Source organism: Opisthocomus hoazin, chromosome 19 (genome assembly GCF_030867145.1).
Source record: "Opisthocomus hoazin isolate bOpiHoa1 chromosome 19, bOpiHoa1.hap1, whole genome shotgun sequence".
Classification (NCBI taxonomy): Eukaryota; Metazoa; Chordata; class Aves; order Opisthocomiformes; family Opisthocomidae; genus Opisthocomus; species Opisthocomus hoazin.
Genome location: NC_134432.1, coordinates 16,586,515 through 16,608,281, shown reverse-complemented (window position 1 = coordinate 16,608,281; position 21,767 = coordinate 16,586,515). Strand labels below are relative to the sequence as shown.

General features: G+C 42.6%; 1 protein-coding gene across 18 annotated transcripts in view; it reads left to right on the top strand.

Annotated features, from left to right (window-relative positions):
* The window catches only part of STRBP (spermatid perinuclear RNA binding protein), a 78,311-nt gene that overhangs the window by 3,390 nt on the left and 53,154 nt on the right, over window positions 1-21,767 (top strand). For 10 of the 18 annotated variants that reach the window (XR_012765842.1, XR_012765844.1, XR_012765843.1 and 7 more), the window contains exons 1-3: window positions 13,572-14,547; window positions 15,337-15,482; window positions 21,192-21,367. Coding sequence is in view for 14 of the 18 variants with exons in the window: in XM_075439202.1 (XP_075295317.1) it covers window positions 21,365-21,367 (3 nt within the window). In the remaining 4 variants the exon portion in view is untranslated. Of the gene's footprint in view, window positions 1-13,569; window positions 14,548-15,336; window positions 15,483-21,191; window positions 21,368-21,767 lie in introns of those variants that run through there. The other 8 variants (XM_075439205.1, XM_075439195.1, XM_075439190.1 and 5 more) reach the window with 5 other exon arrangements.

The window sequence follows — 21,767 nt, the reverse complement described above, 5'->3', positions numbered from 1 at the left end:
TTGGGGGAGAGAGGACTTTGCTGTTGTAACAACATACACAGGAGGAGCACTTGGCTGATGTGCTGTCCTGGATTTGCTATAAACTGAGCAATATTGGCAAGTAGAGATTGCTTTACTGCTCTATATGCTGCAGTGATGAAATCAAAAGGAAAGTTCCTGTGTAAAGCAATATGAAAAAGAGTTGCACATTTAAACAACAGAAAAATGCAAGTCTCAAACATTTCTTTAGAAATCACAGTTTGAGTACATTTGTTGTACTTGCAGCGTGATTTGACAAATAGAAACTTTGTACTTCATATTTAAGGAAACAGAAGCTTAGGCTGCTCTATGTGAAAATACTTGCTTGTTTCTTTTATTAAAAGCGATAATTGATACAAACTAGAAGACCAGAGAGAATATTTTTTCAGTTGTATTTCTGAATTTATTGGCACTGGTGTAGTTTTTTCTTCTTATGTGCAAGTCTTTTACCGAGCAATGATGACAGAAAACATAGACAGTGGCACATACGCTGTGTCAACTCACAGAGGGATAGTGTTTCTACTTGACTTTTTTGAAAACCTTAATTTACGTCCCTTGAAGAAAAAGCATGCATAGGAAGTCTTATGAATGATATGAGTGTTAACGTAAACTTCTTGCACTTTGGATTTTTGGACTTTATTTTGTAGCTAAATTACTTTATGTTTCTGGTACTCTCACTCTAAATGTCATGGAGTGGAAGAGGACAGAGAATTCTTGGACCCAGCTCCGTGTTGGTCTGTTGCCTTGTGTTCATACTTTTGCTTCACAACGCGTATGCTGACCTTTCCGGTGATTTCCTATGCCATATAGGAATGTAGACAAGGTGCTGCTTATGAAAGCATAAGAAAAAATTCAGGGTATGTCATTTGTTCTGCTGTTACTGAAAGGTATGTAAAGCATGGTACTGGGCTGCTTTGTTCCTCCTTCTCTGCTAGCTAAAACCAAGAACCCGAGACTGCTCCAGCGCGTGGATTTTCCATGCAGCTGAGCGGGGCTGCTGGATTACTGCTTGGCTTCTCAAGTAGTAAAGGCCATGGATTATTAAAACCCGTGCCCTTGTTGCTTTACTTCATTAATTTTTCTGTAACGATGCAGAATTTTATAACTCTCTTGTAGTAAAATATTTTCGTAACATGCTGGTAAATTAAAGGTGTAAATGAATATTGAAGAGGAATAATCTTGTGAAATCCAATTGCTAACTCATTTTGGGGGGGATCTCTCGGATTGCGGAAACTTAAGTGATCCTGCTGCATGGGTTGATTTAAATTAGTTCCCTTATGTTGTGGTCTGGCATACTGTTTAAGAGCCTCAAAATGCTACTCGTGATTGACATAACAAAATGTAAATTATATGCTGTTTTACTAGGCTCTAATTTATCTGTTGCAAGGTTTGTGTACCAATAGTAGTAAGCTCTTCTTACAGTAATGTTTCTCTTTCATGTAATATCTACATAGGGAAATTAAATTACTCTTAATTGTATGCTTAGAAATAAAATAAAATTGGGGTGTGTCTGGCTATCATAGTAAATTAAATTTTGCTGCTTCTTGCTCTTTTTGTGCATTTAAATTTGCTTTATTGAAAAATTACATGTTGGAATATCTGGTTGGGAAGAATGCGCTTACTAGTGGGTAATCAGATGTCACAGAACTTGAAGAAATCTTAAAAAAATGTAATCGATGAAGATTTTTAGGCTTTAAACTTTGATGTAGTGAGTGCTGAAGAAGTGAAACAGTGGTGATTGAAGCAGAACTTGGCAGTTAGCTTGACTGCAAATGAACTCAGTGGTGAGAAACTGGTGTGCCTCTTAGAAATTGCCCCGTAGTAGGAGCAGAAAAGGGCAAGATCATTTTAGAGGCCTTTACTGCTCTGTTTCCTCAGGTTCTTGGGAGGGGAGACACTTTTACTAAACGCATTTCTTGTTTGACTAGCAGTACAGCAAATTTACGTGTTAGCATAATGGTTGAAGTATTGGGCCCCAAAGTGTCTGCAGTATTCCCCGAGACACAGGTATGGTGTTTCAAGTGGAAATGTTTCTCCCAGGCTCGTGGATTAATTCAGTTGGTTGTGACCCTGGACAAAATCTTCCCCTAATGCTGGTTCTCAGCCGGCAGTACCTGCCCTCCTGGAAGAGCGCAAGCAGAGCACGGGGGTGTGTGAGGCCCGGACGCACAGGCTCTGTGAAGCTGTTTGGGAAACAGGGGTTGCGTGTTGCTGGCAGTGAGCTTCGGTAAAACAGTCGCTGTCGAGGCTGAGAAGACTTGAGGCTTGGGAGCAGGGTCTGTTTGGGCACGCAACACTGCTGATTTCCTCCGGTGAGATTTTGCCACAAAGTGGTTTATCCTAGTGCCAATGACATCGTGAAACTGGTATACCTTTTTTATTCTATATTGTAAAGGGGGTGGGTCCTGTAACAGTTGATTGTGATAAGTCATGGTTAATCTTGGAGGAGGCATAAAAAATGTCATTACTTGTTGCAGGTCATTGGGTGGCTCTGTCTTTCATTATGGTGTAGCAGCCGAAGCTGGTTACTGTGAGCCTGTTCAACCCTTTCCATAAACATGGTATCTCTCTTGAATGTCCTTGTATTTGCGCTTTAAAAAGAGTATACAAATCTCAGCAAGGAAGCAAGCCGGCATGCTGCACCCCACTGAATGTAGTTGCTATTGTTGAAATAGGTGGCAGTTTTCAAATTGCTAGCTGCTATGTACCTTGAATAAAGAAGGTATTTAACTTGAATGGTCTCTTTCCAGCCTGCTTAGCAAGTCGTTGCGTGGTGGTACTAAACAGATCACCTGGAGACTGGGTGAAAGCCTGCAGTTAAGAAAGTGCAAATCAGCCCATTTGAAAAACAGATTACGGCTTGCATTAAAAAGAAAAAAAAGGGCGGAGGGACACTGGAGTTCTCTGTCCCATGTGAGTCAGTGGTCAGGAGGGAAGCTGTACTGTTTCTGTTACATAGCATGATCATAAAGAGTCCAATGGTGTAACCTGTGCAACCCTATGGAGATAAGATGAATGGGATTGGGTTGCTGATGTTTTTGTTAACCATAGAAACAAATACTATGTTATCAGTGGATCTGAAAGTGCTGACTAATGTGTGTTAGCATTTAATCAGTTTCGGAGTAGGATTTAAATAGCAGCAGCCACTGGGAAGCGGAGGGCTCTGGTATGATGAGGCAACATGGGGGTCCAAGTAAGATATTTGAAAGGAAGGGATTGCAAGGAATCCATAAAGTACAATATGAGAGACTGTAAAGTGCTTGTAGAGAAAATTGAGATTGGAAGCTACCCATAAAAATCTAGGAAGCGTTTAGCCCGGTAATATCATGTGCTATGGTAGTTGTGCGCACCAGAGCCAGCTTTAGAGTAGGGCAGTAAGAGAAGTTTCAGGCTGGATTGCACTGTACTATGGAGATGGATTCTAGAAACCTGGGGACCTCATAAATGCTTATAAATATCTTAAGGGTGGGTGTCAGGAGGATGGGGCCAAACTGTTTTCAGTGGTGCCCAGCGACAGGACAAGGGGCAACGGGCACAAACTGAAGCAGAGGAAGCTCCAGCTGAACCCGAGGAAGAACTTCTTCCCTCTGAGGGTGACGGAGCCCTGGCCCAGGCTGCCCAGGGAGGTTGTGAAGTCTCCTTCTCTGGAGATATTCCAGCCCCACCTGGACGCGGTGCTGTGCAGCCTGCTGTGGGTGACCCTGCTTGGGCAGGGGGTTGGGCTGGGTGACCCACAGAGGTCCCTTCCAACCCCGACCATTCTGTGATTCTGTAACCTGACAGCCTATTTTATTTTTTATTTTTTCACTTTATATAGACATAAAAAGTGCATAGGCAGTGTCTTCTGTTAATGTAAATTAGCAATACTTTAGACAAATGTTAGGTACGTGACTCCTCACCCTGAAACAAAGAGAAAGAAAAATCTATATTGCCTCAGTTCTTGATTTCTGCACTTCCTTTCCTGAACAATATGTGCAGTGAGAACTAGAGAATTTTTTTTTTCCCTAAGTAAATTAGGCTGAAATCCTACCTGAGAACCTATTGGAGCTGGTGGCTGGACTTTTAACTAAAGTGAAGGAGCTTGGGCAAATTTTGTTTGCCTCATGAAGACATTTAACATTGCTAGACTGAGATATGAGATCTCGGATGTAACCTCTGATATCTGCTGGAATTATTTTGTAAATGCAGATGGTACAGACACTTGAGGGAACGTCTGGATTCTACTCTGCTTCCAGTTCTGATTGTAATCTTTTTCCCTTTACTCTCGTAGCTGGTTTAGCTCTACGGAAGATGAGAGGAAGGCATAAATGCCCAAGAACTGATTTCTCCCCACCTCTGCTTTGAGGAGCACCTTTTCCATGACACAGATTCTTAGCCATTGTCATCTTTTCAGAGAGCTGAAAGTGTTTAGTAAGCAGCTATTCAACATCCTAATGCTTGATGATCTCTTGATTTGATGTCTAGACAATTAGACTTAACAAATACATCAGGGCTTCTTTGGTTACCCGGTCATGCTGTCCAAGTCTTTAATCGTATAGAGACTTAATTTGTTTCTTTAAAGTAATCAGCTATGCCATTTGGATGACCTTAAGGGGGGTTGGGTGCATCACTGGGCCTCTGTAGACTTGAAATGTGGTGTTTCTTGTTTATGGTAACTGGAGATGTTATGTTGTGTGCATCGCAGTCAAGCCCAGAGTAATTGTGAACATTCCTGCTAAGACTGGAAACTGGTAAAAAGCCCAGTGAGTAAACTCTTTGATACCAGGCACAGAGCAACATCGTAACCCAGTGAAGAAGGTCTCACTGGATTACAGTGAAGAAAGTGATCAAACTGAGTGTTGATTAGGGGAGCATTTGCCCCCTTTTCAGGTTCTGCCACTGATTTATGGCAAAATTTCATTTCTTCATGTCTGAAGTTCCCCTATAAAGGCTTGAAATGTTTCCCTCTCTTAAGGAAACTGTTATTTTAAAACCAGTAATAAATGTACTCTGATAGATATGGTGACAAGTGTTCTAGAAAAGCCAGGAAGAAAGGCAAATACTGGGAAGGTGGGGGGGAGACAAGGCTGATAACTTCGCTTCTGGTGGGTGAGGGTGAAATCGGTGACTGCCAAAAATATGAGCTCAGAGAAGTAGCTTGCTTTGCTCTGAGCCCACATCTGTACACACCTCCTCATCTCTACAGATGGCCAGGAGGCTGCAGAGAGAACACAGTTGTCTAAATTTGTGTACGAGAAAGGAATCATGACTCCCACCTTGGAGGCGAACGAGAACCTCCTGTAATGGGGGTATTTTCAACAATTTAAAAAATTTGGTTGAGTTTTCAGTCTTGGCAAGTTATGTGAAACTTGACGCTGTTTGTAGTTGCTAAATGGATAATTTTTTTGTATTACATTGTACTGAAAATGGTTGGCTGGAACTGTAGTCGTTATTCCTTCAAAACCAGTCTGCTAAGGAATGAATTTGATCCAGAAGTCTTTGCATGCTTATGCTTTAGCAACTTGCAAGATAGTTTTCCACTCAGATTTCACAGTACTTCACATTTTGGAAAAAACAACTGTCACTGTCCAAACAGTGATGGTACTATTTGAATCAATCATGACAAAAGGCATGAAAATAAAACCAAAATACTTGCATCTTTGTGTTTGTTTTCTATTAACATTAGTGTAGGAATAAGATTGTCTTTTGCGGGTTGATTATTTCCGTACAGTCTGCTTTATCTTTGGGGGGAAATCAGTGATTTTCCTTTTGTTAGCCGGTGAGATAAAGGATACTGTTTAAAGCAGGTAGCTGGGAGTCAGCACTATATAAGTAGTGAACTCTTGGACCAAAAATCTGGTTTTGTGGATGTGGCCTCATGTAATAAACCAGTAATAAGAGCAGTTTACAAAGTATATCTTTGACGGTTCTCTGATTAACCCTGTTCTTTGCAGACCGGGGTTGATTACCGAATGTTCCTGAATTGTGACGTGTATATTGTTCCCTTCCATCCCAAGCTCTGAAGAACCTGAGACTGGAGACTTCCCGACCCTGCTGAAAACAAACGAGCAATGTTGTTTAACCTCTTGCTATGTGTCAGGAGCCTGAGCTCCATGCCAAGTTTCACTGTGAAACAAAGTAAGACTGCAGAGTTGAGAAAAATCTCTTGCAAAGAGCGCTTATGTGGAACTACTGATAAAGCTGCAACTGTTGAGGCACTGTCACTTATTAAAGCAGATTCTTAAAAAGAAAAGGAGATAGGCCCTGCCCTAAACATTCTTCAATAAATTACAGTTCTTGGTTGAAAACTTAGCAAGTGCATAGGTGCGGTGTTTTGTGTTCCTTAATATGGATTCTGCATTAGTGTTAAACAACTGCATGTACAAATGGATCTGCTTTTTCCATGTAGTTGGGTGGTAACATACCTCTGTTTTGGTTCCTGTGAGATGCTTCCAAGTGTGGTTTTAGTAATGCAACGTAAGCATAGCGTCATTGTCATAACAGCATTCCACCCTCGGTGAGAAGTTGCAGCAGCACCATACAGAGATGCAGTTGGTCTCTTCCTTACGGGATGATGTCGGTCATCCTTCCAGCACTATGCCTACAAAACCTGCTCTGATGACTGTGTCGAGTTCCATGAAATTTTGGAGGGGAACGAGTGTACTGAAATAATATTAAGGGTAAAGAGGATTTAAAAGAGTGTGCAGAGAAACAGGCAAGTACAGAGTTGAGCTAAGCTTACTGGGATCAATGAGTTGCCCAGGGAGGTAGAGAGAGTCCAGGTGAACCTGTCAGATGTTCCGTTGGTATTTGGAGTATCCATTTACTGATGCTTCTGCAGTTACTGCAGGGTTTGGATATCATCATACTGGTGCTTCTGCAGTTGCTGTAGAAACTGTTGGCTCAGGCAGCCTCCTTGCAGTTCTCCTTCAGAGGAAGAACTGCTCAAGGACAGCTTGTCTGGGCATGGGACTCAGTGGCACGTTTATTGTTTTCTTTCACACTGTGATCTGTAATCTTTATTTTAATATAAATCCCGTGGCTAGCTTCTTTACTTCTGCTTGTAAATGTTTGATCTGTGTGTGGTACTCACAGTAAAGAAGTTCTCTTGTGCTGGAAGAACAAAGACTTGCTTTCTGCTTGCGCTGGGCACTACTGCTTCTCAGTAGTCGACTGGTTTTACTGCCAGTTTTAGCAGGTGCACCTTGTCTCAATGAGTTCTCTTTACCCTCATCACACAGTACTGTAGCAAGTCTTACACACAGTACACAGAAGACTGAATTTTGGCTGAGAGCTGAGAAGTGCAAGGATTTGCTGTACTTCCCCTCTCTTTCCTTTTTCTTGCTCTGTCTCCATTATTTTGCACTTCTCTTGTGTTGTGGTTGGACTAGATGATCGTTGTAGGTCTCTTCCAACTGAAAATTTCCTATTCTAGCAAAGTCTGGAATATCTCCTGAAAAGACTTTTTCTGTGCATGTGTAGGAGCACTTGTGTTGGTAGATTGGATAGTAGTTTGATAATATGCGTGGACAAAATACAGTCTTAAGTTTTCTTGATATTTCGCAATGTTGCAACAGATCAGAAAACTTGACAGTCTTTATCCTGTAAAAGGACTCTGTAGTGTTCATTCACAGAATTGTGCAGAGAGAAGGTTGTTGGTGTGGAAAAGATTGAAAAAATGTTTTTTAGCTGCTCTTGTTGAGAAAGAAAAATATCTTCTAAGTTTGTCATGAGGTTGCAAAAACTTGCCGTTCTCTTGCTGATACGTGAAGAACAGGGAGGCTGGAGGGAAGGGGGAGAGCAGGCAGAGCTCATGCAGGGTTGGTTGGTATGGCCTTTGTGCTGTTCTCCCCTGGTGCCGTGCTTCCAGTCTGCAGCAGTCCAAAACCAGTCTCTGTGTGGCAGTTGAGCACTGCAGCATGAGAGCAGCTTGCAGATATTCCAGCACGGAAGCGATTAAACAGCGATTAAACAGCGTAGCTGTTAAGGCTGCTGTGGGGGGAAGGAGAGGAGCCCGTAGCTTTTATACCTCTCTGTGTTTGCTGTACAGGGGATAAAGTTGCTTACCTGGAGATCCAGATACCCAGAATGCATGAAGCCCGAGGACAGCAGTGCATGTTTCTTACATGTGTGCATTTGCTTTTCTTCTGTTTCTTAGGAGCGTAAGAGAAGATGGGGTTAGAAGGAGGAAAAGTAGCATCAACAGGGATGACAAGTGGCCTTTTGGCAGACCTGGGCTTGTTGTAGGGGTCATCATATTGAAGTACACACTCTGTAGTCTGCTTGTCAGCAGATCTAGGATCAAAGTAGCCATCCTGAGTGAACTCCCAGAAATTATAAACTGCTGTTGGATGGCTGCAGCTTAGTGTGGAGAAGATTGAAGAGGTGCTGTCTGAGGCCTGTGGTGTGGGTACAGACAGGGGAAGTGATGACAGCGCACTCCTGGTCATCCAGGAGTTGCCAATTTCGTTTCTGCTTTGTAAGAGAGATGCTGTCAGACCCTCCATCCTTTTTGTTTGTTTTTTTGGGTGTTTTAGATGGCTACCTAATAGCTAGTGTGAAGGCTGGTTTTTTTGATTGGTTGATTGTTTTGTTTGTTCGTTTTTTGGTGTCCAGAGTGAGATGTTCCATGCTGAGGAGTGAGCGGGCTGCTTTCTAGAGTAGGGCTGCAGAGCTTCCCTTTTTCTTGTGGAAAGGCTCAGGTCCCTTGCTAGTGTCCTGAAATGTTCTTACTTTTCTGGCTCCTGTTCTTCCTGAGAACAGACCGTGTGTGTCCTGCTGCCTAACAAAAGAGGGACTCTATTGTCCTCTTGAAAAAGACACAGAAGGTTCCTGAGTCCATGTCACTTTGACTTTCAAAAGAGTGGAGTGCTCAAAAAATTTAATGCCTGAAAATAGGACACATTCTGAATTAGACTCCTGAGTTTAATCACACCATATTCAGATATTGAATTGCTAATTTGAATCTCATGAATCTGCAGGTAATTGTTGTCAGGCATTTACTGTGACAGTTTGCCAAGCTGGCCTGTGAGGGATGGCTGTGGTCCTATGAGGGAGCGACTGAATAGAAGAAGCAGCCAGCAACGCGCTGTCTGTTCAAGTTAGGCTAAAGAAGCCGAAGGGTGGAAAGCTAGAAAGGAGGGAAAGGAGCATGCTCCATGCTTGGTGTGGATGGTCAATGAAAAACTAACTACTTTTCCAAGTCCCACCACTGATTTACTGTGGCACTGGGCAAGTCACCAAAGTCGTTGGGCAACAGGGTCTCTTCTAAATGCAGACAGTGTAACATTTACACCTATTACAGCAACTGCAGAAGTAATGTTCACGAAGTATTGTGAAATTCTTGTGTGTGTAGCTGAGGTCTGGTATTTTTTTGCTAATAAAAGCACGTTGAAGCTTGATACTGCAATCGAAATGGAAGAGACTGGGTAATGTTTTTTTGTCTGCTGGGAAGTCCAGCCTGAAGATTGCTGTCTCCCACAGGTTAGCAGTGGAATGTTGAGTAATACTGTCTGGTTACTGGTAGATGGAGAAGTAGTTTCCCAGATTTCTTTGGTTTGTAACCTCTGAGCTGTTTCATTCAATTTATTGTTCATGGTGTTGCAAAAAACTTTAATCTCTTGAGTGACTGCAGAGACAACGCTAGTGAACTTTCAGGGATTGCCAGTTGCTTCCACAAAACAGCTTGGAGACACCTGCGTACTTTGAGTATCTAGTTGCGGTATTTAAGGATGAGATCAGAGAGTCAAGAAATGCGATATATGTTCTCCCCATGGTAAATGAAAAAAAAAAATAGTACAACCGCTTTGAATTAATACAGTTATGTAAGTAGTGTTATTCAGCAAACTATACTTATTCTCCAATGGAGATAACTTTGATTCCTCTATTAGCTTTTAATTTTCATGGCGATATTCCAAAAGGGAAAAACACTGCTTAGGTTTTGTTCTTAGCAGAGAGATAAACAGAATGTCTCTGTCACTTGTCTGAAACCATGTGCTGAAAGGCATGATTTTTTTTTTTCTCCTAACAGTTTTGCAGAGTAATACGACAGAATATGATTTGGATTCCAGAAGACCTGTGCTGGGTCAGTTTAAAGTCTGCCAAGTTGTAATTTGCGATTTCTAGGAAATTTAGAACAGAAACATCTGAGTGCCTGCAAAAATCATCATTCTAATTTTAACTTGTGGATTTTGTCTTGGTAAAGCATGAAACTGTCTGGTAGTATTTGTCCACTAAGTTTCAGGGAGAGCCTTTTTTTGTGTCGAGAGTCCTGTGCTGGAGGTTATGGCAGTCTTCTCCTGGCCCTGCAGTGTATGAGTTCTAAATGCTTTAGAGCAAAATGCTAAGTGAAAAAGTGCTAGCCTGGTTTAATTCTTTTTGTTTCTCTCGAAACACGCAAAAAGCCTTTGGATGAATGTTCTTTCACCGTGTTGCTGTTTTCTTTAATGTATTTCTGCAGTTAATTAACGATGAATTAACTTTGAAAAATGGCTCTTATGGCCTCTGAATGCTCTGTTGCAGTAAGTGTAGGAGCTTCCAAATATCACTGAGAAGGCCCAACAGAGAGACTTGTGTCCGCAATGGAGGAGCCATGCAAAGTGAATTAAAGACTTTGTAACAAACAGCAGAAGCAAGTGCTCTTACAGTGCTCAAAGCAACACATCTGTGTACTTTGAAAGAGAAAAATTTAAAACAAGATTTTTCTCATTAACACCAAAGTTTCGGTTTTTAGAGTTGAATTTTGTTTAATCTGTGGAATGAGCTGGATTGACGGCTTTATAATCTGACGTTCTTTTACCACTAAAAGTACAGTTTTTAACTGTAAAAACCAAGCAGGATTTTTGTGCTGACAAGAGCAGAGATTGGTGTTCATGTCCCTTTGGTTCTTGTTCTCCTTGCTGTGGTACCCTGCAATAATGATGGTGTTGTGACATGGACACAGATTTACATAGGTGCCCAGGCCGGCAATAAAAACATTAAAACTCTAATCTGGTTTCCACATAGCTTCTCACTGAGGGATGAAAGGTTTTATAGGCTATTGCCGAGCTTAGGAGAATACCAACGGTTTGTATAGTAGCTGTTTTGTAATTCTGGTTTTGATCCTGCCCTCTGCATCTTGAACTGTGCACTTGCCTACCCTGACAGGTTGTGGCTTTCCAAGTGCACCTTCTTTGAAAAAGAAAATGAAATAAATCCCATCAATGTTGCTTTTAGGAACAGCAGGTTTCCTGTTATCAGGGGAACTGAAGTGGCTAGACACAAAATGCAGTTAATGCCCCAAAATAAACTAACTTAGATTGTTTTTCGCTAGTCTTTCCCCTGATAGTAATTTCAAGTGTTACTTTTAGCAGCTGTAGTGTATGAAGTGAGCTTTGGGGAGAAAGTGAGATTTTTGTTGTTGTAAATCCACCTCCCCACAAAGCTGAGAGCATGTTGAATGCTGCTATTGATTGCACGCTCTGTGTGCTTCGCTTGAAGAAGAACGGGCATGCGCCCTCTTTTACTCTAGAGTTGCAACAGCTTTCTGTCACGCTCTGCTGTTTCCTAACCTGGATATCATGTTATTAACCTCCACAAAGTCACGGGAAGCGGGTTCCTGTGGCTTGTGGCAAGCCTGTGGCCCACAAGCCACTGATGTTGATCCTAGCCTTGTGTTTTGCTCTTCAGAGGTGTGTTGCTTCACGGTGACAGAGAACAAGGTGTGATGTTGATTACTGGGATCTAAAGAAAACAGTGGTGAATGGCAAGGACTGAGGAAGCCTTCTATTAACAAGCGAAGAACTAAAAGTGACGCGTGGGAGATAACATCATTATCTGTGGAGAGACATGAAATTCATTCACAGACCTATACAAAATTTAAAGAAAAGAGACCAAACCAAGAAAGTTGTGTCTGTGTTCTTAAAAATGACATCCAGGTGGGACTGGCAGATTTATACCAATAGCTTCTTTTTTCCCCCAGATTTTATTTGAAAATCAGAAGATAAAAGAAGATTGAATGTAACTTCTCAAGTTCAAGATCAATTACTTACACAGTTGTGTTCTCCAAAGACATTGGAGAATATAGTGCTACAGACACCTAAATGTAATTTTGCTAACTTTTTAAATTTCAGTATCATACCAAAAATAAGCAAACAAAAAGGCTGTGGAATTCGTTACTCATTTTAGGAAGGAAATTCTAAGGATGAGACTGACAGGTATAACTTAAACTGAGAAATTAATTTTGCAACCTAGCTTGTGGTCTTCAAACTGAGCATTGCCACTGCTGATGGTCCCTGCTACAGTTGTCTTTTTTTCCTTTTACATAGCTGTACTGTGCTGTGCTAACTGGAGAGAATAATAGATGATTTTTGCAACTGGAGTTGGCAGGTCTGACAGCACATGCATGCAGTGTAGATCTGCTGAGGCAAGAAGGTGCTGGATTAAGCCAATTTAAAATATTTTTAGACTCATGGTTTTCCAGGGAAGTAGGATTTTTTTTTTATATATATTAGTTTTGTAAATCTCTAAATATGTTTGTGGCTCTTTTTCTTCCTCTTAGCCAAGCTAGGACTTCCTACTACAAAATCTTGTTCAAGACACAAATAGTGGACTGAAGTCACGAATGTCAGACTGACAGTTCTTTCTCTGCCATCTAGCGCATTGGTGAGATGTTGGGTTTTGCTGTCGGCATGGGTATCCTTGCTAGCTTTCATACCTAAATAAACCAGTTCAAATCTTTTGCTAAGGTTATCGTGCATTTGAAGTAAATAATTGCATTCTGAGGCTGAAAATCGATGGCAGCCGGAGTACTCTTCCCTAGAGAGATATCCTCATTGCATCTGTTGCAGAGGGTCCTGCACTGTACTCTGAAACCAAACTTGGTAGCTTCTGCCTGGCAGATAGTATTTCTTCTGCTCTTCTCGCCCCGAATGCTTCCATTACCAACACTGCTTCATTGGCTTTGAATACTGTTTTTTTTGGATCATGTGCTTTTTAGAAACAGTTTTACTAAAAATCCCTTCTTCCCGTCTTTTTTGTGTGAATGGCTTTTAAAATCAATTTCAAGTCAGTCATGTGGAAGAAACTGATTAATTAAACTGCAGGTTCTGTTTGGGTGCCTGCTGCGGGCGGCAGCGAGCCCTTGCAGCGGGGACTGAGGACGCAGCGGTGCGGGGTTCTGCCCCTCTGGGCTGGTGAGCCTGCGCGGGTCATGTCCACAGCGCTGGGCGCACGAGTGGCTCCAAAGAGGAGGCTTTTGTTTCTGAAACAGCCCAAGACCATAGTCGCAGATTTTGGTTCAGACGCTTCTGTGGCGTTACAGGTTGTGACACTGAGCTTCAGACTTCCCTGGAAATAATAATCTAAGACACAGGAGCAGAAGAGAGAAACAAAGTGAAAATAACAGGGCTAGGTGGATGAGAGGTGGCAAGACAAAACCCTGACAGAAGCTTTTAGTAACCTAGAGACTTTGATAAGATGTTCTTTGACAAAATAGCCAATTATGCAGAAATTAAAAAAATTAACCTGAGCTTGTTCAGTAGTCGTAGTGGAACTAAACCGTGGTAGAAGTCTGATGGAGGATGTCTGTTGCTGAGAGCACAAAGCCCTTTGCACAATACTTACAGAGTCTAGTGGTCTTCTCTTCCAAATCCTTTTGAATCTTCTCTCTCTAATTAAAAAAAAAAGTCACTGAGGCAGCAAGACTGATGTACTAGAAAATGCATTTAAGTGGAGAGTCATGAATGTTTAAACTGGCTGAAAGGCAGATGTGCACAGTAGCCAGTGTGGATTTGCAATATTGAAAATGCCAGCTTCTTTACATGTTGACACCAAGGAAGAACTTCTAGGGAAGAACCCTTGCTTAAGTTTTGCCATTAAGGGATCGCTGGAATTTTAGATGGAAGGATAGTTTATTCTTAAAAATTCTTAATAAGTTGAAATTTAAACTTTATGTAAACATCAGAAAAATGTGACTCTCAAATACAGTATTTACCCTGTATTACTTGTAACAAAAGTACTAAATTTATTTATAACACGGAGGTTTAGGATCCACGTAACCTTTCTCTTTCATCTTAGTAATTATGAACATATACATTAGCTTGAGACACAGAACGGGGAACAGCTAGTAGAGCAAACCTGTTTTGCTGTTGCCTCATGCAGTTGATGGAAAGTGCAAACCACCGGTACAGGCAGGTCTGGTTTGACTGTAGCACAGTTTGTTCTCCTCCCTCTGTTCCCAGCACAGGGAGGGAATGCCGTGATTCCCAGTTTGGGAGGTGGGGCGTGTGCCTTTGGCCGCACAGCTCCATAGGACACGCGTTCTTCCCGGTGGAGGAGTGACATCTGGGTGGCCGTTTCCCACCCCGGCTGCGTGCGGAGCGCAGTTTGTTGGTGGACTGCGGCGTAGGTCACCCTGCAGTCTGGGTATGAATCATAGCAGGGGAGAAACTGGGGCACTGCAGCTATTTCAGTTCAGCTGAAGGGTGCTAGAGGAGGAAGGTCCCTGTTCTTAATCTCTTAAACGTTGTGGCTGCTTCCCGCGATGATTGTGGAGCAAAGAAAGCCTCACAGGTAAGTAAGTGGAAATGTAGAAAGCATCTAGGAGTTTGAAGTGCTTTAGTGCTGGGATGTGAGCGCGGGGCAGGGCTTGGGTGGTGAGAAGCCCAGCACGGCACGGAACTGCTTTGGTGGTGGAGGAGGCAGAACTGTGATTCTCTTCTGGAGAATGTGATGTAATTTCAGGAATAGATCCAGAGTTTTGCTTAAACCAGCTCTGTCTCTGGAAAAATGACACTGCAGATGGTGAGTGTCATTTCAGTGTAATGTAATCCTTTTTATTAATTTAGTTAATTCTTCAACTGTAAATGAGTGTAGTCTGTGTTATGAATTTCAGATGATTTTGAGTGTGGATGTCAAGCAATGACTGCTTCACAAACGGGTGTGTGCTGCTCAGTAGTGTCAGGTTTCCGTTGTCCAGTTTAGCCAGAAGAACAGGAATGCCTGCGCTGGGATGCTGGAAGTCAGAATTTAGTTTAACATGTCACAGACATTGAGAATCCACTGGTGGTTTGTCTCATGTCTCAGCTGAATACTTTGCTATTAATTATTCATGTACTATCTAATCTGTGATTATTTTTTTTTTTAAAGGATTTTTTTTTTTTTTTATTTTTTAAGATAACCTGCAAAGAAGGTGTTTTGTTTTCTGTAGTGCTCAGTTTCACAGGCAGTTCTGTTCTGGATGTTTGACTGTTTGAGTAGGACATACATTAAACTATATTAATGTGCATGTGTCAATTTGTTATTTAAGTGTCAACAGCCAGTTTTTAATTCTTCTTTTGCACTTGGTCTGTCTCTACTCAGTTTTGTGTCCTGACACTCATACCAAGGCATGAAGGGATTTTCAAAATTGTTTCCGAAGAGAGCCTCTGTAGCCTCGCTGTGACTGGTGTGCTGGGCATTGTGCAGGTGCCGGGAGAATGTGAGGCCATACGAAAATCTGGAGAGAGGTGTGTAAAGATAAAAACAAAACAAAAACCCCACCACCTTGATGACTGAAACTGGTGTGCTGCTCTGAAGACCACTTAGTGAGTTTGGTGGTGTATCTTTCTGTCCGCAGTAGTGAACGGTAGCTGAATTCCTAAGGGAGAAAGATTCATATTCCTTCCAAAACTACTTTTCTTTGCTATACGTTATAGTTTCATATCTGCATTTATTTCTACTAATGTGTATTTCTTCCTGAGATTGGATGGTGTGATTCTATATAAAATACACCATTTTATTCTGCAGATGATTGTATAAATGCTCACACTGTGCCTCTGTGTTCCTTTTTAAACCTTCCTGTTAGGCTAGTGATGATTTTCCCTTAGACCATCTTTTCTTCACCCTCTTTCCAGGAGCTAAAAATACGAGGTATGCTCTGCACATTCCTGTTCTGCTTTACTGTAATAAAATAATCTAGATTACTTGATTGTTTGGATTTAATTCTTCAACTTCTTTAATTCCTTTACCAGTGTGATTTATTTTGGCTGTTTTTGCATTCCTCGCTCCACCACCTGGAGGGGAATCCGTATGTTCACCCATTTTCAGTTGCAAGTGCTTTGTTGCATTTTGACCCAAGGGTCCCCAGGTTCTCTGTCTGTGCCTGTCTTCCTTGGCACGGCTGGATTCTCTCCGGGAGCTCTTCAGAGGTGAGGAGTGGGCTGCTGCTTTGCTTGCGCTGTGAGCTTTGTCTGAGCCCTGGGCCCTGGAAGGTGACTTTGGTTCCTCCGTTCTGGTGATCCCAGGCGCCGTGATTCCAGATCTGTTTCTCCGGTACGTGCCTACCCTGGCTTTGGCACTCATTAAAGCTGGGTGTTGGGGCTGCCTGGCAGAGGCTACTCCTGGAGGTTTCGGACCACTGGAGCCTTTTCTCAAAATGCTGTGAGAACTGAACAGGCAGGAGTTATAGTAGACTCAAGTATTTGTTGTATGAAGTGTAAGAATTTGCCAGAGGAAGTACCTTTCCAGCTTTTAACTGTAGTATTGGTTTGTAATTACTCATTTGGCTGGAACATTCCAGGCGTCTAAACCCAGATGCAACTTTGCCAGGAATTGCATTACTTGGAAAATAATAAAACTCCTATGAATATACAGTCTCCAGGTGAAACTGAATGCTGAGCGTATTGTTGGAAGCAGTCTGAGCATTATTAAATATGTATCCCAGTGTTACGATGGCACTTCTTTACAGAGTGCTTGCATGGTTGTGAGTGGCAAGGATTTCTCTTCATATAGTGGTGAAGAACGAAGAAACCAGTTCTGTACAGCGTACGGGGAGTTCGGATTGAAGGTAGCAAATATCTGCGTGAGTGGCAGGTCAGTCGTACTTTGCAGATTTCTCTGCCCCGTGCTCCTCACTGAAGCCTCGTGAACTGTATTCCTTATCTGTTCCCCTCGGTTTGTTGATACTTTTAACATGAGGGAAAACTATTTTGATATTTCGCTGTCAGTTATTTTGACATTAATCAACATTGCAGATCCTGTGTTGTTTGGCGGCTGGGTACACGATAGGAAGAGTTGCTGAAAGAGTTCAATTATAATACCAGCATCTCTGCCAAATGTATTGAGCTGTTCTGAAAAGCGGCTTGTCTTTTCTGACCCAGATACACAGTTTCCAACTGTGGGAGATGCTGCCAGAAAGACTCTTGGCAGAAGGCCAGCAACAAAATTATACTGCAGAAAAACACAACATATTTTGAGCAGCACTGTATACAGTGTGACAAAAAATTTACCTGTCTCCTGAATGCAAAGCAGAAGTTAAAATAAACTTGCAATTTAAAGTCGCAAGCCTCTTATTCTGACTTTTAAAAGCAACAACAAAGGATATAAATTCCAGTTCTTTTCTGTTACTGTGTCTGATACACCTCAGGCTGTATTAGATACTCACTGGTTTGTTATTAGCAACCTTAGTTGTCTTTGCTCTGTTAACATAAACTGCGAGTGATCTTAAGGTGGTGTACACTGCAAACTGTAGTTCTCATGGGCAGATACTGGTGTAAGGGTAGATTAAAAGGGTGGAGGGTGTTTTTAATGCTTCAGCTGAATATTGTTGGTATGTGCCTTCTTGATGTAGCATTTAAAACCAATTTTCACGGTATTCTGCTTGGCCTGGCCAGGTGCCCAAGAGCAGCTCGCTGAGGTGGGGGATTGGAGGCCTGGGGTCCGGGGACCCTGGTTTCCTCTGCCCGACTGCAGCAGTTCCGCTCTGTGCTGCGAGGGGTACCAGGATACCGAGCGGCGTTCGGTCCCCAGGGAGTGCAGGTACCTGTTCCTCCGGCTTCTTCACTTCTCTGTTCACAGGCACTCAGAGGTAGCTCAGCATATTCGTTACTTCTGGCTGTTTAAATGTCTGTCTCATGGGAACACAACTGCCAGATGCAGGAATATATCCTACTACAAAGGCCTCATCTGAAATTCTTTTCCTTGTTTGTCTTGTGCCAAAGCATAAACTTCCTCTGTGAGGGATGGGATGTTTAATGGAAACATTGTTAGACTGTCATGGTGTTTTAATAACATTTCTAATGTGTCAAATCCCCAGTGACTTTAAACCACATTGCAGACTCAACTCAGCTCCCCCGTGACCTGGTTTGGAGGCAGTATTTAGTTTTGTTTTGCAGTTCAGGGCCACATGATGCAGAGGTAAAGTGACTTTGTCAAAGTCGCCAAGGTCTTGGTAGTGCTAGTAGCTTTTCCTGGAAATTGTCTTGCAAGTGTGGGTGGCAGCCCCCGGGTAAGACAACCATGCATTTTAATATTGTGCTTTTCAGTCTGGGCATCAGCTGTTACTTCCCCGAGGATGCAGGGACAAATATCCTGCTGTAGCCTGGTAGTAAAATGAGGCTGCTGGATTTATGGAATTGCTGCTCACTTCACATAATGCTTTCTGATGTGTTTGGTGCTGAGCTATGTTCTGCTGCCTTAGTCCATATGGTTGGAGCAGATTTGATTTTAGTTTTCCTTAATTTAATTCTGCATGCTGTCAGATGTACTTTGTTCTGTATATTGTGTCTGCACTTTTATAGTAAACTCCCTCCTGCTTAGTGCTTTTATTGAAAATTTTCTCCAAAGTCTGAACTATATTAGGTTTTCACTCCTGTGTGCATTTCTATGCAATATTTTTAGGATGTTAATGACTTGAAAGTCATCGTAAATCAGCTTCAACTCAACTTTCAGGATGTTTTTTCCAGCTTTCTGAGTTCTATAATAAAGATCCCTTTGTAATTCAACTGTATATGCCCTGGCCTCAGCCATTCACTGCTGAGAAAAAGGGCAGGTAGAATTGAACTCGTAAATAGCTTTGTCCAACAACTACTTGCCACTGAAACTTGAACCTGTCTTGAAAACAAGATGGTTACTACCCACTGAAGGCAGAGTATTGAGAGGTGGTGGTGGTTTTGCTTCATCTGTCCAGCAGAAGATCAACCCTCATCATAGCTGTGAAACATCTATTACCGGTCTGTTTCAGGTTTTCCACGACCGCTGAGAAGCTCTCGCACATCCAGAACTGCACCCTGAGGTCTGGCTGGTGGCAGGCTGGGGAGGCGGTTTGCAGACCTGCCCTCTGGACAGCAGTCTGCTCAGCAGTTCCCCGGAGCACCAGAGTTTGCCCAGCTGGCTATCTTAGTCCATCTGCTTGCAGTACCCTGTACAAGCAGATAAGCAACGGCCGTAGTCTTCGGAGGGAGGCTGGGCTGGAGAGCTGCTTGGAGTCTGGAGACCTTGCACTGGGTATATGCTGAAGTCAGCAGCGCATTCCAGTGCCCTTCTCTCTGCTGGAATTGCCAAGTTACAGTTACCAGAGGAGATAGCAAGCTGAAAATGTGAAATGTAGGAGTCACAGGGAAGAAGAGTACGTGAAGATAGCTGGAATTTAGTTTGAAGAGAGAACTAATTTGAAATAGATAGATGATCTGGAAACATGTCTCATAAAAGTCTCTCTAGCTTGCCATCTGCTGACTTAGAAAGCATATTATTATTATAGAACAGTAAAACAAAAAGACCTCAAAGAGTCTGGTTGCTTCTGAAGGGTGGTGAAAGACTAATAAATGTGGAAGGGCTTATGACTAGCTCATCGAATAAGCAGTGCCAAAGCAGTAATCTTTGCTTATTTTTCCTCCCAGCTGCCCCTTGCTTGGCTTTCAGGATCTCTTAAGAGAAGAATCTGGTCCTGTGAGCGAACATCCCCTTCCTCGATCGCTTCTCGGAAGTGATTTGGTAGCGTGCTGGTACACCTTGGTGGGATGTGTGGCCTTTGTGAGAAGTGAGGTCCTTCAGGGGTTTCACTGGCTTGCTTTTCCCAAGTATTTTTAGTATGACCGCGTTTAACTCTCTTGGGGTTTCTTCCTTGGCAATCTTTAGCTGCAGGAGCAGACAGGCCCCTGCACAGTGTTCTTGTCTGGCTGCTTTTTGTTTTACCCAATTCTACATCCTAAATTCAGTGGAGATACAAACAACTATTAGGCACTTGCTGCCAAAGCTGTTGGTCCTGTAAACCCGCTTCATTTCTTCTTAACTAGGAAAATAGTGAATCAGGATTTGTTGTTGCCTTTCCCCTGGCATGTTCAAATCGCTATGGGATGCAACATTTTAATTATTCCCTGTCACACCCCTGAGGTTTAAGCATCTACAAGGCTTTCAAGTCATCTTGCCTATCCCTCTGCTGTTGCCAAACATGCTTTTCATCTCTAACAATGTCAGGATTCTCTGACAGACAATATGCAACATATTGCTGGAGAAGGAGGATCGAGGTATAGGAGAAAAGGAAAACATTTGACTGTGTGTGTCAGTCTGCAGAAATTTACTGAGTGGGTTTCCAGCTGCTTCAGAACGTTGCAGAAAAGCTGCTGCTACAGTATGTGCAGTGAAAGGGAAACAGGGCTGCTCTGCAGGGCCTGGAGAGTCGTGCTGTGCGGTGAGCTGATGCTTTCCTCTCTCTCACGTTGCCTGCTCTGTTATTCTGATCTTCCCTTGTCTCGCAGAGCGTTCAGCTGCGGTTCTTACGCTGCCGGTGCTGGTGTTTGTGTCCTGGGTTAGTGCAGCGGTGCTGCTCTTGCAGGATCTTCTAAATGTTGTGTGCTGTGAAAAGCAGTGCAGGGCAGAAAAGGCGGTGTGGATGATTTCAGCTGAATGTTCTCACAAGTCTTACATCTTCAGTTTGTTATAATGTGCTTGTCTTTTCTTAAATAACAACTTAAAATTATTGCTACCTGAAGTCTTAGTTCTTGTACAGCATCTGACATGCTCAGGATCGAGGGCTGCACTGGGGATTTCAACAGATATTTAATTACCAAAAAGTAATTATTGTGTGTTTGGTTCCTAATGCACATGTGACATAGAAGTAGAGACTTCTTGTGCTGGTTTCATGTAGGGCATATTTGAGATGTTGGATTTCCCGTCTTCCTCATATCAGAAACTTAGATTGCCAGGTGGCTGACAAACCGCACTGAGATAAGCTCTAACTGGCACGGGAAAGTCGTTACATACGTGTGGGCACATTACGAAAAGCAGCTTTCCACAGTAACATCTGCTCGTTGTTCAGGAATAAATGGTTCAGTGACTGCTTCCCCATCTTGAAGCCTGCTTGCCTTAGACCGTGGTTTGACTTAATGTGCTGCATTGAACACTTCGTGGAATTAACACACCGTTTCTTCTGGTTTCAAGTTGTGTCTCTCTTTTTGCAGGTGAATTACAGAGAGTGACTCCCAGAGCATCTTGGCTGTATGAACTCTTGAGCTGTCAAGGGACTGAGAGGCTTATGAAGAGGTTCTGTCAGGCAAAACAGTGCTTAGCAAAGACACCGAGGAGGAGAGAAAAGGAGAAAGGGAGGGAGAGAGAGCTGAAACACTAGCAAACCATGGTAGGTATTTGTCATCTTTCATAGGGTTGCATTAAAAATATTCTCCTCTGACAGTCTCACATAGGGCCTGATGAAACCAGGGTAAGGGGATTTTCTGACCTTGCACGAAATTAGAGATAGTGCGGCATGCTTGGAGCAAAGCAAACGAGGTTTGATACATTGTCAGCCTCTTAAAGCCAGAGTTGTTTTGTGAGCCTGCATTACATGAATTATTAAATATGAGCGAAGGGGATGCTCATAAGGTATTCTAATAAAACTGGCATTAGCAAGCCGTAGCAAACAGCATGGGTGACCTTGAACTTGCAGATTGCATAACCAAATGCTGATATTCCCCTTCCACCTCTTCCTCACAAAAGCAAATGTTGATTATTCATATTTGTGTGCATGTGATTGGATGTGG